General features: G+C 57.0%; 1 protein-coding gene across 1 annotated transcript; it reads right to left on the minus strand.

The window, feature by feature from the left end:
* Positions 1-1,302: 1,302 nt before the first annotated feature.
* On the minus strand, positions 1,303-15,547 carry CCDC68 (coiled-coil domain containing 68; the record flags this gene model as incomplete). Its single annotated transcript, XM_084278545.1, has 10 exons — positions 1,303-1,372; positions 1,963-2,039; positions 2,355-2,438; positions 3,209-3,314; positions 3,831-3,913; positions 4,747-4,875; positions 5,053-5,178; positions 5,965-6,102; positions 12,628-12,779; positions 15,529-15,547. The coding sequence occupies 10 exons, from the start codon at positions 15,545-15,547 to the stop codon at positions 1,303-1,305; spliced, it is 984 nt and encodes a 327-aa protein (XP_084134671.1).
* Between the last annotated feature and the right edge of the window lie 445 nt (positions 15,548-15,992).

Genomic DNA, 15,992 nt, shown 5'->3' on the forward strand with positions numbered 1-15,992 from the left:
ACAGCATCTCCACCTGCTCCAGGGTGGGGTCTCTGCTCCCCATCATCTCCCATGGGGTGCAGGGGGGAACAACTCCCTTCCCTGTGGGTTTCTCCAGGGGCATCTCCCTCTCCAGCTCCTGGGTCACCTCCTGTCACCCACCCTGGTGGCTGCAGAGCTTCTCACACCTTCTCCCTCCCTTCTCTGGGGGCACCAAGCAGCTGCTGGGGGGGTTTCTCCTCCACCCTGAGGTGCTGGGACCATCCCTGATGGGCTCAGCCTTGAGCTTGGCTGGTGGTTGTTCTGGGGGGGCCTGCAGAGCCCTTCTAGCTGCTCCTTGCACCCCCCTTTCTCCCCCAGAACCCCCCCACACCCCACCCTGACTTCAACCTGAGCTCCATCTCTCCCAAGCAAACAGGATGGGAAAGTGCTGCTGGAGGAACCAACCCCATTTCCAAAACTCACCCTCCCAACTGGTGCCCCAGGAGGTCTGACCCAGCACCCCAGTTACCCCAGTGCCACCCTCACCTTGACCCTGAGCTGCTGCCAGGCCTTTATTTACCCCTTCACCCAGTCAAGTCCTGGGGTGGGGGTGACACATCAAAGGGACAAGCTGAACCTCAGCACCTTGAAGCCTCATTTAATGATCAACCCTGGGGGTTGCCCAAGGAGAAGACAGAGCAGAGACTTGGGCTGGTTGCCCTCCATCCCCATGACTGGAAGGAGAAGGTGAGTGGGCAAAAGCCACCAGTGCTGCCCAATAAATCACAGCACCTCTCAACCCCCAGGGAGGAGGAGCAAGTAGCCCTCACCCTCCCAGCCACTCTGTTCCCCTCCAAAAAGGGGACTTTGGGCTTTCAACAGGGCTTGAGGAAGAACCTCCTGCTCCCATGGGCTGAAGGTTTAACCCTTTGCCAGGGAAAACTTCCAGGGCAGGAAGGAGTTAACCCAGGGAAGGATCCACTCAGTCCTTGCCTGAGGATGCTGGGCCCATGGGGAGGATGTCTGAGCCCCCCTGAAAGGGCAGGAGCACCCCTCTTTCCACCTCCAAGAGCAGCAAAACTGGGCCAAACACCACCCCAGGCAGCTGAAGGTCTCTGAGTGTCTGATCCAAGAGCCAGGAGGGATGAAATGAGTCTCTGCTGCTGCCTGTGGAGCCCCTTGGGGTGCAGCATCCCCCCCCCCCCCTCAGCTCTCACCTTGGGCCCAGGTTTATCCTTCCAAAGGTGCTTTGCAAGAAGCCACAGGAGTGAAGAGGTTGGGCCAGAGGTGGGGGGGGGGGAAAGTCCTTCTGATGAGGGCAGGAGACACAGAGTTGTTGCTTCAGCTCTTCTGCTGCCTCAGCCTGCTGAGCATCAGGTAAGGGGACTCTCCAAAATCTCGTGGGGGCCTCCTGAGTCAAGAACAAGGTGGTAACAGACACTCAGCCCCCCTTTGCCTGCCCAAGCCAGGCTTAAACCCCTTAAAACCAGCTAGAAAATCAGAGAACCCCAGACTGGGCTGGGTTGGGAGGGACCCCAAGGGTCACAGAGCTCCACCAGCCCCACATCTTCCTTGTGTTGGGACTCTGGGCACAGGACTCCAGCTGGGGAGGGCAGAGCAGAGAGGGACAATCCCCTCCCTGTCCCTGCTGCCACCCCTCTGCTGCTGGAGCCCAGGATCCCATCACCCTTCCCAGCTGCCTCAGGGGAAGTTCCTCCTCCCCCATCACCCCCAGGTCCTTCTCCTGCTCTCCAGGAGCTCTTCTCCCAGTCTGTACTGGGATTCCTCCAGCCCATATCCAACACCTGACACTTGGCAGTGTTGAACCTCATTCACCCACCTTTCCAGCCCATCAAGACCCCTCTGGATGGCTTCCTGAACCTTCTATTCCACCACCCACACCCCTCAGCTTGGTGTCATCCCCAAACTTGCTGAGGCTGCACTCAATCCTCCTGCTTCTCCCCTTCCACCTCCTCCTCCTCCTTCCCACCAGGTCCTTACTCTGTGCAGACAGCTTTGGATGCTTTAACCTTGGGTTGGCCAGACCAGAAATCCACTTTCTCTTTGAGTTCTTTATTCTGGAAGGAGAAATTAATAAGAATAAATCATTAATCCTCATTAATAATACATAATAACCCCCCTCTCAGCAAAGCATAATGGGCAGGAGACAAGCTGGGTGCCACCTGGGACCTCCAGCTTGTTCAGAAAGGTGGGTTTTTAGGGGTGGAGGGGGATTTTTTTGGTCCTTGGGGGGTGTTGTTGAAAGCAAGAGGAAGATGTTGTGCAAAGAAACCCCCCTCTGACCTTGTCACACCAACACAAGCCCAGCAGGGTGGAGGGTTCTTGATTATGGGCTCTGATTTTAGCTGCCTTGAGCATCCCCTTGAGCTCACCTGTGTTTCCAGGCTGCTCAGCTTCTCTGTCAGGTCTTCAATTTGTTTCTCTTGGCTTCCAAGTTCCTTGGTCAGTTCTTCCTTCTGAGGGTTAGAAAAGGATGAAGGTTGGAAGAGATCTGGACCCTTCACCCATCAAACACATCACCAGGGGGTCGAGATCTCACCATAGCAGGAGACTGGTGGACCACTCAAGTCTTTCATCATGGAAGAACTCTAATTAATTCATTAAACTACTTAATTAAAACAACTTTTCCAACACCCAGTGTCTTGTTTTCCTCTGGAGAAGAAGTGGCCCCTCCTGTCAGGGCAGGAGCCTTGATTTAGCCCCATGGGAAGAGGTGAGCGTGGGTGTCCATCTGTCTGTCCAGCAGCTGTTGGCTGATGGTTTCTGGTGGGTTGTGCTTGGTTCTGGGGTGGCAAAGCAGCTTCAACACCATGACCTGGAGTGGTTGTAGGGTCAGAGAGGTCCCCTGGGAGCACAGCAGGAAGGAGGGAGCCAAGGAATGTTCTAGAAACACTTGGGGAGGTCCAACTGAATAGGCTGGGTTGGAAGGGACCCCAAGGAGCACAGACCTCCAACCCCAGGGCCACCAACCTCCAGGCCTGGAGCTCCACAAGGTTGCCCAACCTTGGCCTTGAACACCCCCCAGGGATGGGGGGCCCACCTCTCTGGAAAGAGCTTCCCCCCCAAGATCTCATCCAGGAGGTTACAACGGGTGCAGGTGCCAAACCAGGTGTAGCCTGACAAGCTCCTTGTCCCCACCCACCATCTCCCAGGTCTTTCCCCCAGCAGCTGAAGACCTGCCCAAGGTGTGTGGTGGGGTGGACAGACGCAGGGACACCGGGCTGACCTCCTGGATGACGCTGCCCAGGCCGCGATGCTGCGCCCGGATCAGGCGCTGGAGGTGGCAGATCTGCTCCCGCAGGGTGGCAACGTGCTGCTGGAGATCCAGGCACCTGAGGGAGACACAGCCAACCCCAGCATCAAGCTTCCACCTCTGGGGACAGCTGGTGGGACCAAGGACCTTCCTGAGGGTGTGATTCACTCAGGGCTTATAGGTGTGAAGTCTGGAGAGCCATGGGGAAAGGGCCACCTCCTGGAAGGGCCACCTCCTGGAAGGGCCACCTCCTTGGAGCCATGGTTGGCCTGGTAGGACCACCCATCCCAGCTCTTGGCAAGTCAATTCCTGACTAATGGATGAAGGAACATCATCTCCAAGTGGGAATCAGGGAGAAGCAGCAGTTGGCACCCACAAGATGGAAGGAAGAGCACCAGGAATCTTGAGCAGGACACCACCACCACCTGGTTTGATTCTTCAGGCAATCACAGGAGATCATCTTTCCAAGCAGTTGATTTCACCAGGGGTTCATTTTACTACCCAGAAGGATCTAGAATGAGTGATTGTCCAACCTCTCCATGGAGTAATGCCCCCAGAAAGCCAGACAAAGAGTTGGTCACACTCATCCAATCACCGTTTGGTGTCTTCGTTCCTGGACATCAGCTCCTGAAGGGTCTTTTCAAGTGCCACCTTCTTCTCAATCAGAGCTTTCTTCTCCTAAAGAAATGATTCAAGGTCTAGAGAAGCTCTTGCTCTGGTCCTTGTCATTGGAGGAGCAAGAGGAGCTTGGCTGCACCTTCAAAGGTTCCACCCAACCTCTAAAACCAGCCAGAATTGGGCAATAACCCCCCCAACACCGACCTCCATGAACATCAGCTGGAGACACAAAGCCCTCTGACCTCTCCAAATCCAATCCAGAGGGGATGACAATATGGATTGACCACCCCAAAAGTCCCAACTCTCTTAAATTAGGAGTTTTCTCCTTAAAATGTAGATGCTTAGCTTCAGGCACGTCTCCAGGAGTTAATTGCCACCACTAACGAGCACCCCCAGTGCCATCACTTCTTCAGCCACCAAGGAAAAGTCCCAGTGAAGGAGGAGAAGTTCTCCTGAGAGTTTCTGCCCAAGGAGTTGTCACGTTGTCATGGCCACCACAGACTGGGCTGGGTTGGACCCCAAGGATCCCAGAGCTCCAACCCCAGGGCCACCAACCTCCAGCCTGGAGCTACACAAGGTTGACCATGGAACTTTGGCCTTGAACACCCCCAGGGATGGGGCACCCACCCCCTCAGCTTGAACAAGCTGCTTCCCCTCCTGTTCCTCTGCTCCCTTCAGGGATGGGAAGGCTGCAATGAGGTCCCACCACAACCTTCTCTTAGTAGGAGAGCTGCTCCAGCCCTCTGAGCATCTCCATGGCTCCTCAGCTTCAACGGGGAGCTCTCCATCCACCAGCGCTCCCAGGGTTGGTTCCTCAGGTTCCTCACCTGCTCCAGATCCCAATGCCAGGACAGAGGGACATGAGGAGTAGACAGACAGACAGACAGACCTACCTCTTCCATCCTTTGCAAGCGCCTTTCCATCTCAGCCACGCGGGTCTGTCTGTCCCTGACGCCTCCAGCGAGGCGACTGGTGTCTTCAGAGCTCTGCTGGAGCTTTGCTTCTTGTTGGAGATGATAAGCCTGGGATCAAGGAGGACACACTGGTGCTGGGAGCTGCCACAGCAGCTGAAGGAATTTGGAGCCAACTCTACCCCACCCCAATTCCAAGAATTGGGAATAAACCCCCCCCCCAAAACTCAGGTCAACATCTCAAGAGTCACCACGATGGTCATGTCTACTCATGGAGAAGGTCCATACCTGTATTTGCTGCTTCTCTTTGGTGTGGTTTCTTCTCAGTTCTTCTGCTTGGGCTTGGTAAGTCTTGTAGAGTTGGTGGGAGGCAGATCTGAGAGCCTGGACACCAGCTTCTCTTGTGGCTTCCAGCTGGAAGGAGAAATTATAGGGTAGATGTAGAATCATAGAGCACCTTGGGTTGGAAGGAGCATCAAAGATCATCCAGTTCCAACCCCCTGCCATGGGTAGGTAGGGACACCTTCACTCAGGTTGCCCAAAGCCCCAGCCAACCTGGCCTTGGACACCTCCAGGGTGGAGCTTCCAGCCTGTTCCAGTGTCTCACCATCCTCAGAGTAAGGAACTTCTTCCCAACATCTCACCTAACCTTGTCCTCTTCCAGCTTGAAGCCATCACCCCTTGTCCTTCCCTACACTCCTTGGTGACCAACCCCTCTCCCACCTTCCTGTAGGACCCCTTTAAGGGTTGCTTAGGCCACAATTAGGTCACCCCAAAGCCTTCTCCTCTCCAGGCTGAGCCAGCCCAGCTCTCACAGCCTGTCTTTGTAGAATCATAGGTGCTCATGGTGAACATCATGAGGTGCTCCAGCCTCCATAGCACCTTCTCTAGAACATCACCTACTGGAAAACAAGCCCTCTTCCCAAAACCAGGTGTCAATCAAATAAGAGGAGAAGGCTCCCAAAGCCCCATGGGTGGTATCTGAGAGGTGTTTTGGTTTCCAAGCAGAGGTGGGTTTATTCAGCCATCAGATGTATCTCCAGGAGCATCAATATGAATCATCTCATGGAAGCAGAGTTCACAGCAGCTGGAGAAGTGAAACTCAGCCTGCTCCTTCCCTGAAGTCAACTCTTGAAGTTGGATTGAGCTCCCTGAGGCCACAGATTCACCTGCAACCTTCAAAACCCAAGCCAAACCCACCTTGATCTTCAGCACTTGGTTCTCCTTGCTCACCAGCAGCAGCTGCTCTTCGGTTTCCTTCATCGTCCTCGCAACAGGATTGCAGCTGGAGCTCCAACCACCACCCTTCCCCTTCTCACCCAAGATCTGGGGATGCTCCTACAGGAAACACACATGGAGATTCTTTTATAGACCAACTGGGGTGAGGAAGCTGAGTCTAGAAGACCCAGTTTCTCCTGGATAACCTCATCCAGCTCTCACACAGGGAGCGAGTTCTCCAGGGAACCAGGTCCAAGCTGCTCATGGGACAGTGAATCCTTCACCTCCATGAATTCCCTGAGCTTCAAGTGTTCTGTTTTCCCAGCTCTCCAGGGTTTTACATGGGAGAACATCTGCATGTTGACCTGGAGAAGTCATTTTTCCACTCTGATCAGTGGAGCAGAGTCTGGCTGGAGACCTGTGACTAGAGGTTGGAACATCCCTAGTGTTGGGTCCAGTCTTGTTGAACATCTTCATCAACAACCTTGAGGAGGGAATGGTGTCCACCCTCAGCAAGTACCTGATGATACAGAGCTGGGAGGAGTGGGGGACATCCAGAGAGACCTGGCCAGGCTGGAGAGCTGGGCAGGGAGAAACCAGGTGAAGTTCAACAAGAGCAAGTGGAGAGTCTGGCACCTGGGGAGGAATAACTGCTGGGATCAGGACAGGCTGGGGGTGACCTGCTGGAGAGGAGCTCTGAGGAGAAGGACCTGGGGGTGCTGGTGGGTCACAGGGTGGCCATGAGCCAGCAGCGTGCCCTGGGGGCTGAGACCATAGACTCAAGTCCTCCAGGTACCTCAAACCTTGATCCCCCAGGTACTTTAAAACCTCATCCTCCAGGCACCCCAAAACCTGGTCCTCCAGGCACCCCAGACACAATTCCTCTAGGTACTCCAGCCCAGATCCTTCAAGTATCCCCAAACCTGGTTCTCCACCTCCCACAAAACCTGGTCCCCCAGGTCTCCCAGTCCCAAGTCCTCCAGGTACCCCAAACCCTGGTCCTCCAGGCACCCCAAACCCAAATTCTCCAGGCACCCCAAACCCTGGTCCTCCAGGCACCCCAAACCCTGGTCCTCCAGGCACCCCAAACACAGGTGCCCCAGGTACCCCACACCTTGGTCCCCCAGGCACCCCAGCCCCAAATTCTCCAAGCACCCCAAAACCTGGTCCTCCAGGTACCTCAGACCCAAATTCTCCAGGTACACCAGACACAATCCTTTAGGTAGCCCAGACAAGGGTCCTCCAGCTACCCCAAAAACTGATCCCCCAGGTACCCCAGACCTTGGTCCCCCAGGTACCCCAGACACAATTCCTCTAGGTACACCAGACCCAGATCCTCCAAGTATCCCAAAACCTGCTTCTCCACCTCCCTCAAAACCTGGTCCTCCGGGTACCTCAGTCCCAAATTCTCCAGGCACCCCAAAACCTGGTCCCCCAGGCACCCCAAACCCAAATTCTCCAGGTACACCAGACACAATCACAGGTCCTCCAGTTACCCCAAAACCTGGTCCTCAAGGTACACCAGACCTCGATCCCGCAGGTATCCCAAAACCTGGTGCCCCAGGTACCCCAGACCTTGGTCCCCCAGGTACCCCAGCCCCAAATTCTCCAAGCACCCCAAAACCTGGTCCTCCAGGTACCTCAGACACAAATTCTCCAGGTACCCCAGACCTTGGTCCCTCAGGTACACTAGACACAATCCTTCAGTTACCCCAGACAAGGGTCCTCCAGCTACCCCAAAATCTGATCCCCCAGGTACCTCAGTCCCAAATCCTCCAGGCACCCCAAAACCTGGTCCTCCAGGTACCCCAGACAACTCCTCTAGGTACTCCAGACCCAGATCCTCCAAGTATCCCAAAACCTGGTTCTCCACCTCACCCAAAACCTGGTCCTCCAGGTACCCCAGACAACTCCTCTAGGTACTCCTAGCACAGATCCTCCAAGTATCCCAAAACCTGGTTCTCCACCTCCCCCAAAACCTGGTCCTCCAGGTACCTCAGCCCCAATTTCTCCAGGCACCCTAAACCTGGTCCCCCAGGCACCCCAAAACCTGGTCCCCCAGGCACCCCAAAACCAAATTCTCCAGGTACACCAGACACAATCCTCTAGGTACCCCAAACACAGTTCCTCCAGTTACCCCAAAACCTTGTCCTCCAGGTACACCAGACCTTGATCCCCCAGGCACCCCAGCCCCAAATCCCCCAGGCACCCCAAAACCTGGAACCCCAGGTACACCAGACCTGGGTCCCCCAGGCACCCCAGACCCGGGTTCTCCACCTCCCACAAAACCAAGTCCCCCAGGCACCCCAAAACCTGGGTCCCCCAGGCACCCCAAAACCAAATTCTCCAGGTACACCAGACACAATCCTCCAGGTACCCCAAAATCTGGTCCTCCAGGTACACCAGACCTTGGTGCCCCAGGCACCCCAGACCCAAATTCTCCAGGTACACCAGACCCAAATTCTCCAGGTACCCCAAACACAGGTCCTCCAGGTACCCCAAAACCTGGTCCTCCAGGTACCTCAGCCCCAAATTCTCCAGGTACACCAGACCTTGGTCCCCCAGGCACCCCAAACCCTGGTCCCTCAGGAACCCCAGCCCCAAATTCTCCAGGCACCCCAGACCTTGGTCCCCCAGGCACCCCAGACCCAAATTCCCCAGGTACACCAGACCCAAATTCCCCAGGTACCCCAAAACCTGCTCCTCCAGTTACACCAGACCTTGACCCCCCAGGTACCCCAAAACCTGGTGCCCCAGGTACCCCAGACCTTGGTCCCCCAGGTACCTCAGCCCCAAATTCCCCAGGCACCCCAAAAATCTGGTCCCACAGGCACCCGAGCCCCAAATTCCCCAGGCACCCCAAACCCTGGTCCCCCAGGCACCCCAAACCCTGGTCCCCCAGGCACCCCAAACCCAAATTCTCCAGGTACCCCAGACCTTGGTCCACCAGGTACACCAGACACAATCCTCTAGGTACCCCAGGCATGGGTCCTCCAGCTACCCCAAAACCTGGTCCTCCAGGCACCTCAGTGCCAAATCCTCCAGGCACCCCAAAACCTGGTCCTCCAGGCACCTCAGTCCCAAATCCTCCAGGCACCCCAAAACCTGGTCCTCCAGGCACCTCAGTCCCAAATCCTCCAGGCACCCCAAAACCTGGTCCTCCAGGCACCTCAGTGGCAAATCCTCCAGGCACCCCAAAACCTGGTCCTCCAGGCACCTCAGTGGCAAATCCTCCAGGCACCCCAAAACCTGGTCCTCCAGGCACCCCAAAACCTGGTCCTCCAGGCACCCCAAAACCTGGTCCTCCAGGCACCCCAGTCCCAAATCCTCCAGGCACCCCAAAACCTGGTCCTCCAGGCACCTCAGTCCCAAATCCTCCAGGCACCCCAAAACCTGGTCCTCCAGGCACCTCAGTCCCAAATCCTCCAGGCACCCCAAAACCTGGTCCTCCAGGCACCCCAAAACCTGGTCCTCCAGGCACCCCAAAACCTGGTCCTCCAGGCACCCCAAAACCTGGTCCTCCAGGCACCCCAAAACCTGGTCCTCCAGGCACCTCAGTCCCAAATCCTCCAGGCACCCCAAAACCTGGTCCTCCAGGCACCTCAGTCCCAAATCCTCCAGGCACCCCAAAACCTGGTCCTCCAGGCACCTCAGTCCCAAATCCTCCAGGCACCCCAAAACCTGGTCCTCCAGGCACCTCAGTCCCAAATCCTCCAGGCACCCCAAAACCTGGTCCTCCAGGCACCTCAGTCCCAAATCCTCCAGGCACCCCAAAACCTGGTCCTCCAGGCACCTCAGTCCCAAATCCTCCAGGCACCCCAAAACCTGGTCCTCCAGGCACCTCAGTCCCAAATCCTCCAGGCACCCCAAAACCTGGTCCTCCAGGCACCTCAGTCCCAAATCCTCCAGGCACCCCAAAACCTGGTCCTCCAGGCACCTCAGTCCCAAATCCTCCAGGCACCCCAAAACCTGGTCCTCCAGGCACCTCAGTCCCAAATCCTCCAGGCACCCCAAAACCTGGTCCTCCAGGCACCTCAGTCCCAAATCCTCCAGGCACCCCAAAACCTGGTCCTCCAGGCACCTCAGTCCCAAATCCTCCAGGCACCCCAAAACCTGGTCCTCCAGGCACCTCAGTCCCAAATCCTCCAGGCACCCCAAAACCTGGTCCTCCAGGCACCCCAGTCCCAAGTCCTCCAGGCACCCCAAAACCAAATCCTCCAGGCACCCCAAAACCAGGTCCTCCAGGCACCCCAAAACCTGGTCCTCCAGGCACCCCAAAACCTGGTCCTCCAGGCACCCCAAAACCTGGTCCTCCAGGCACCTCAGTCCCAAATCCCCCAGGCACCCCAGACACAGGTCCTCCAGTTACCCCAAGCCCTGGACCCCCAGGCACCCCAGACCCGGGTCCCCCAGGCACCCCAGACCCTGGTTCTCCACCTCCCACAAAACCAGGTCCCCCAGGCACCCCAAAACCAAATTCTCCAGGTACACCAGACACAATCCTCTAGGCACCCCAAAACCTGGTCCTCCAGGCACCCCAGACCTTGGTGCCCCAGGCACCCCAGACCCAAATTCTCCAGGTACACCAGACACAATCTTCTAGGCACCCCAAATGCTGGTCCTCCAGGTACCCCAGACCTTGATCCCCCAGGTACCCCAGACCTTGATCCCTCAGGCACCCCAGACCTTGATCCCCCAGGCACCCCAGACCTTGATCCCCCAGGCACCCCAGACCTTGATCCCCCAGGCACCCCAAAACCTGGTCCCCCAGGTACCCCAGACCTTGGTCCCCCAGGCACCCCAGACCTTGGTCCTCCAGGCACCCCAGACCCAAATTCTCCAGGTACCCCAAAAACTTGGTCCTCCAGGTACCTCAGCCCCAAATCCTCCAGTCACCCCAAACCCTGGTCCTCCAGGCACCCCAGACCTTGGTACCCCAGACCCAATCCTTTAGGTACTCCAGACACAGGTCCTCCAGCTACCCCAAAACCTGGTCCTCCAGGTACCTCAGTCCCAAATCCTCCAGGCACCCCAAAACCTGGTCCTCCAGGTACCTCAGTCCCAAATCCTCCAGGCACCCCAAAACCTGGTCCTCCAGGTACCTCAGTCCCAAATCCTCCAGGCACCCCAAAACCTGGTCCTCCAGGTACCTCAGTCCCAAATCCTCCAGGCACCCCAAAACCTGGTCCTCCAGGTACCTCAGTCCCAAATCCTCCAGGCACCCCAAAACCTGGTCCTCCAGGTACCTCAGTCCCAAATCCTCCAGGCACCCCAAAACCTGGTCCTCCAGGTACCTCAGTCCCAAATCCTCCAGGCACCCCAAAACCTGGTCCTCCAGGTACCTCAGTCCCAAATCCTCCAGGCACCCCAAAACCTGGTCCTCCAGGTTCCTCAGTCCCAAATCCTCCAGGCACCCCAAAACCTGGTCCTCCAGGTTCCTCAGTCCCAAATCCTCCAGGCACCCCAAAACCTGGTCCTCCAGGTACCTCAGTCCCAAATCCCCCAGGCACCCCAGACACAGGTCCTCCAGTTACCCCAAAACCTGGTCCTCCAGGCACCCCAGACCTTGGTGCCCCAGGCACCCCAGACCCAAATTCTCCAGGTACACCAGACACAATCCTCTAGGCACCCCAAATGCTGGTCCTCCAGGTACCCCAGACCTTGATCCCCCAGGTACCCCAGACCCGGGTCCCCCAGGCACCCCAGACCCGGGTCCCCCAGGCACCCCAGACCTTGGTACCCCAGACCCAATCCTTTAGGTACTCCAGACACAGGTCCTCCAGCTACCCCAAAATCTGATCCCCCAGGTCCCTCAGTCCCAAATCCTCCAGTTACCCCAAAACCTGGTCCTCCAGGTACCTCAGTCCCTGGTCCTCCAGGCACCCCAAACCCAAATTCTCCAGGCACCCCAGACCTTGGTCCCCCAGGCACCCCAGACACAAATTCTCCAGGTACCCCAAAAACCTGGTCCTCCAGGTACCTCAGCCCCAAATCCTCCAGTTACCCCAAACCCTGGTCCTCCAGGCACCCCAAACCCTGGTCCTCCAGGCACCCCAAACCCTGGTCCCCCAGACCCAATCCTTTAGGTACTCCAGACACAAGTCCTCCAGTTACCCCAAAACCTGATCCTTCAGGTACCTCAGTCCCTGGTCCTCCAGGCACCCCAAAACCTGGTCCTCCAGGCACCCCAAACCCTGGCCCCTCAGGCACCCCAAACCCAAATTCTCCAGGCACCCCAGACCTTGGTCCCCCAGGCACCCCAGACCCAAATTCTCCAGGCACCCCAAAAACATGGTCCTCCAGGTACCTCAGCCCCAAATCCTCCAGGCACCCCAAACCCTGGTCCTCCAGGCACCCCAAACCCTGGTCCCCCAGACCAAATCCTTTAGGTACTCCAGACACAGGTCCTCCAGTTACCCCAAAACCTGGTCCTCCAGGTACCTCAGTCCCTGGTCCTCCATGCACCCCAAACCCTGATCCTCCAGGCACCCCAGACCCTACCACCACCACGCTGAGGTCCCCACATCCTTCTCCTCCCACCTCCCATCACATACAGGTCAGGGTTGGGTTTGCTCCCCCTTTTTCCTGCAGGAGCAAAGAAAGGCTCAGAGCAGCAGCAGCCCCCCCACCACCTCCAAACCTCACCTGCTTCACATATTCAGCTTCCTCAGTGATCTGGGCACAAGAAGCTCCGTACAGGACGTAGTTCCCCTCGGAGCCGCGGTCTTCCCGCGTCACCTGCTCGGTGAGGAGCAGGGTGGTCATCACTATCCGCGCGTTCTTCTGCCCTGTGGAAGCTACAAGAGGAAGAGGAGCTTGGTTTATCCCCCAAGGATGAGGGTTCATCCCATTACCCCAGTTCATTTTGTGCCATTGAAGCTTTGGGGATGTGCTGGAAGGGATATCCCAAGCTTCTAGCACCATAGTTGGAGGAGCAGTGGTAAAAGTACTTGGAATGGATGGGAAGGGGGGAAGATGAGGTCTCACCAGGTAGAAAAGAAACCACTCAACACCCACCTAATTAAAACCAAGCTGAGACTTTCCCCCATCTATGAGGTTTCTACACCAGCTCCACTCAGCCACCAATCCCACCACTGAGGAGGAACCCTGTCCATGCTTGGATCCACGTTCCACCAGAGCCAAACTGGTTTTAATGGGGTTCTGGAGGATAAATCCAGTCTGGTTTAGGTGTTACAGAAGCACAGAGCTTGAAGGATATCAGAACTCTCTGGAAAAGCCCTAAAATCCTGCCTGGGAGGGAGGGAGGGATGGATGAGGGAGAAGAGCTTGGGTTTTCCTTGGTTTGTGTTGTACAATGGTGACATCCAGTGTCAGGCATGTGGCTCTGACATGAGCATCTGCATCCTGAGCTGCCTTTTCCCAAGCCTATCACAGGATTCCAGACTGGGCTGGGTTGGGAGGGACCCCAAGGATCCCAGAGCTCCAACCCCAGGGCCACCAACCTCCAGGCCTGGAGCTCCACAAGGCTTCCCAGGGCCTCTTCTAGCAGGGGAGCTGTTCCAACCCTCTTTGTGCCCTCCTCTGGACCAGCTCCTTAGCTTCAGCTTCCCCTAATACCTAATTTAAACCCATCCCAGTGACTTTTCCCCAAGCACTGGGATCCACAAAGCCCATCTGTAACTCAAACCACTCATGAAGACCATGGGACCACTGAAAGCTCCTGCTGGGGAGCCAAGAAGTCACGGATGGAGCATGGAAGGGGCTCAGCAAGGGCCAACAAGCAGCTGCCCCTCTCAAAGCTGAACAGGTTTTACCAAGAGAGGTTCATTAAGAACCTTAATTACCTTCAATCATTTCACCAGGGCTCCCCCAGTTTAGCTCAGTAACCTCAGCACCCCTCAGTAGCCATCAGTTGGCTCATCCCAGCTTGCATCACCCCTTCCAAGGGAAGATGACATGGGCCAGAGGGTGTTTCTTGGAAGCAGGAGCTCGTTTTCTAATCAAAATCTAATTAGGTGACTTGAAGGATTTATTGCTGTGGGGGAAGGAGGAACATCCCTCTCACAGAGCTGGTTTGTGTAGCTCTCTGGTTCAGCTCCACCACGCTGGAGACATCCCCATTGCCTCTCATCCCAAGTGGTTAAATTCAGGATTAACCCTAAATTAACTTCACTCAGGAGCTTTAATTGCCCCAGGGTGCAAATTTGAAGAGTAATGTAATTAAAAACCTCTGCTTGATTTCCTTCTTTACACTCCCAAAAAGTCAGGAGCATCAGCTGATGCCACATCCCTGCCCAGCACCCAGCTGGGCTGGTCCAGATGTGGAAAAGCAGAGGTTAAAAAGCAGTTGGCACAGGAGGGAGGGGCTTTTCCTGCCATAAACACCCAGGAACTTTGATCTCAGATATAAAAAAAATCACTCACTCTAAATGCCTTTCCCTGATTTCATGGTGCTGTGGTTTATCCAGGCTGGAAGAGTCCCCCCCCCACCCCACCAGCCATGTGGGAGGAGAGGATGGGTCCCACCAACTCTCCAATAAAGTTTATCCTGGACTTTCTATCTGCTGGTTTTCTCCTCCCACAGCTCTGGAGTCACCCAAATCAAAGGCTGAACCTCAATCTTCCCCCCTCAGCACCCCTTATTTTCAGTAGGGGACCCATCCAGCAGCATCACCCCAGAGCTCAGTGTTCCCCATCCATGGGATGGCTCAGAACACCCTAAAACAGGGCATAACACCTTTACCAATAGAAGGAACACCCCAAATTAGCCAGAATAAGCCTATTTTGGGGAGGATTCCCCACTAAAAGGCTGTGGTGGTTGACCAGAAAGCCACCAAGAGTTGGCACAGGAGGGCAAAGGGACCCCAGTTCGGTGCCATAAGCCACACACAAAGTCTCTGGGTTAGGTGGGGTTATTAATCCCACCCCAAAAAAGCTCCAGGGAAATCAAACCCCAGCTTCTCCTGCAGCCAAATGGGCTTTTATCCCATATCCATTCAGCTTCCCACCCCCAGTACCTGGGCACATCCTCAAGAGAGAAGGGATTTGGTGCTGCTGGACCTCAGGAAAGGGTCCAGAAGGGGTTTTTATGGTTAAAAAGGTTAAAGGACCTCGGATAGCAGAGGGAGAAGGGGAGAGAACTGGGGGCTGGAGGGCACAGGGCAGCATCAAGGGTGAGGAATGTGGGGGGGGGGGCTTCTTCCCCAGGCTCTGGGGCAGAGGATGTTGGCTCACCTGGGTGGCATCGGTGAGGCACAGGGCACGGAGACTAATGAGCTTCTGGCTAATTAATGAAGGCAGGGAGGGGAGAGGGAAGGAAAGAGCGATAAATAAAGGGTGGGTCTATTAAAAGCAGGTGGGGAAAGGGGGGGAAGAGGAGCCAGGGGTCTGGGGGGGAAGGGGGGGCTTCTCGAGGGGGGAACAGGCAAAGGGCTGCGGTCCTGAGGATGTGGTGGTGACACCCCCGGGATGGGAAGGGGCTTTGTCCCCAAACAGCCCCCAGCGTGGCGGGCTCGGAGCTCCCCGGCTGCCGCCCCACGGGGGATAAGGACCTGGCAACCCCCCCCCCCCCCCGCCGGGACTCACCTGTGGAGGGAGCCCACATGCTACCCGCCGGCCCCGGCACCTCTCCCAGGCTGCCCCACGGACAGACGGACCGACAGACTCTGGTACCGGGGACCCGCCCGGCCCAGCCCCTTCTGTAGCCGGGACTCGCCCACGCACGGCCCGGCCACGCCCACCCGCCGCCAGGCCCCGCCCACCAGCGGCCCGGCCACGCCCACCCGTGGCCTGGCCACGCCCATCTGCTGCCCGGCCCCGCCCACTCCCAGCCCGGACCCGCCCACCTGCGCCCCGGCCACGCCCCTTCTGCTGCGGCTGCTTCCCGCCCAGCCAAGCCCCGCCCACCTAGAGCCCGGCCACGCCCCTTCTGCAGCCAGGTGCCGCTCGTGCACCGCCAAGCCACGCCCACCTGCTGCTGGGCTCCGCCCACGCACAGCCAAGCCACGCCCACCTGCTGCCCAGCAACGCCCCTTCTGCAGGTGGACCCT

Source organism: Gallinula chloropus, assembly GCF_964237585.1.
Source record: "Gallinula chloropus genome assembly, chromosome: Z".
NCBI classification, from domain to species: Eukaryota; Metazoa; Chordata; class Aves; order Gruiformes; family Rallidae; genus Gallinula; species Gallinula chloropus.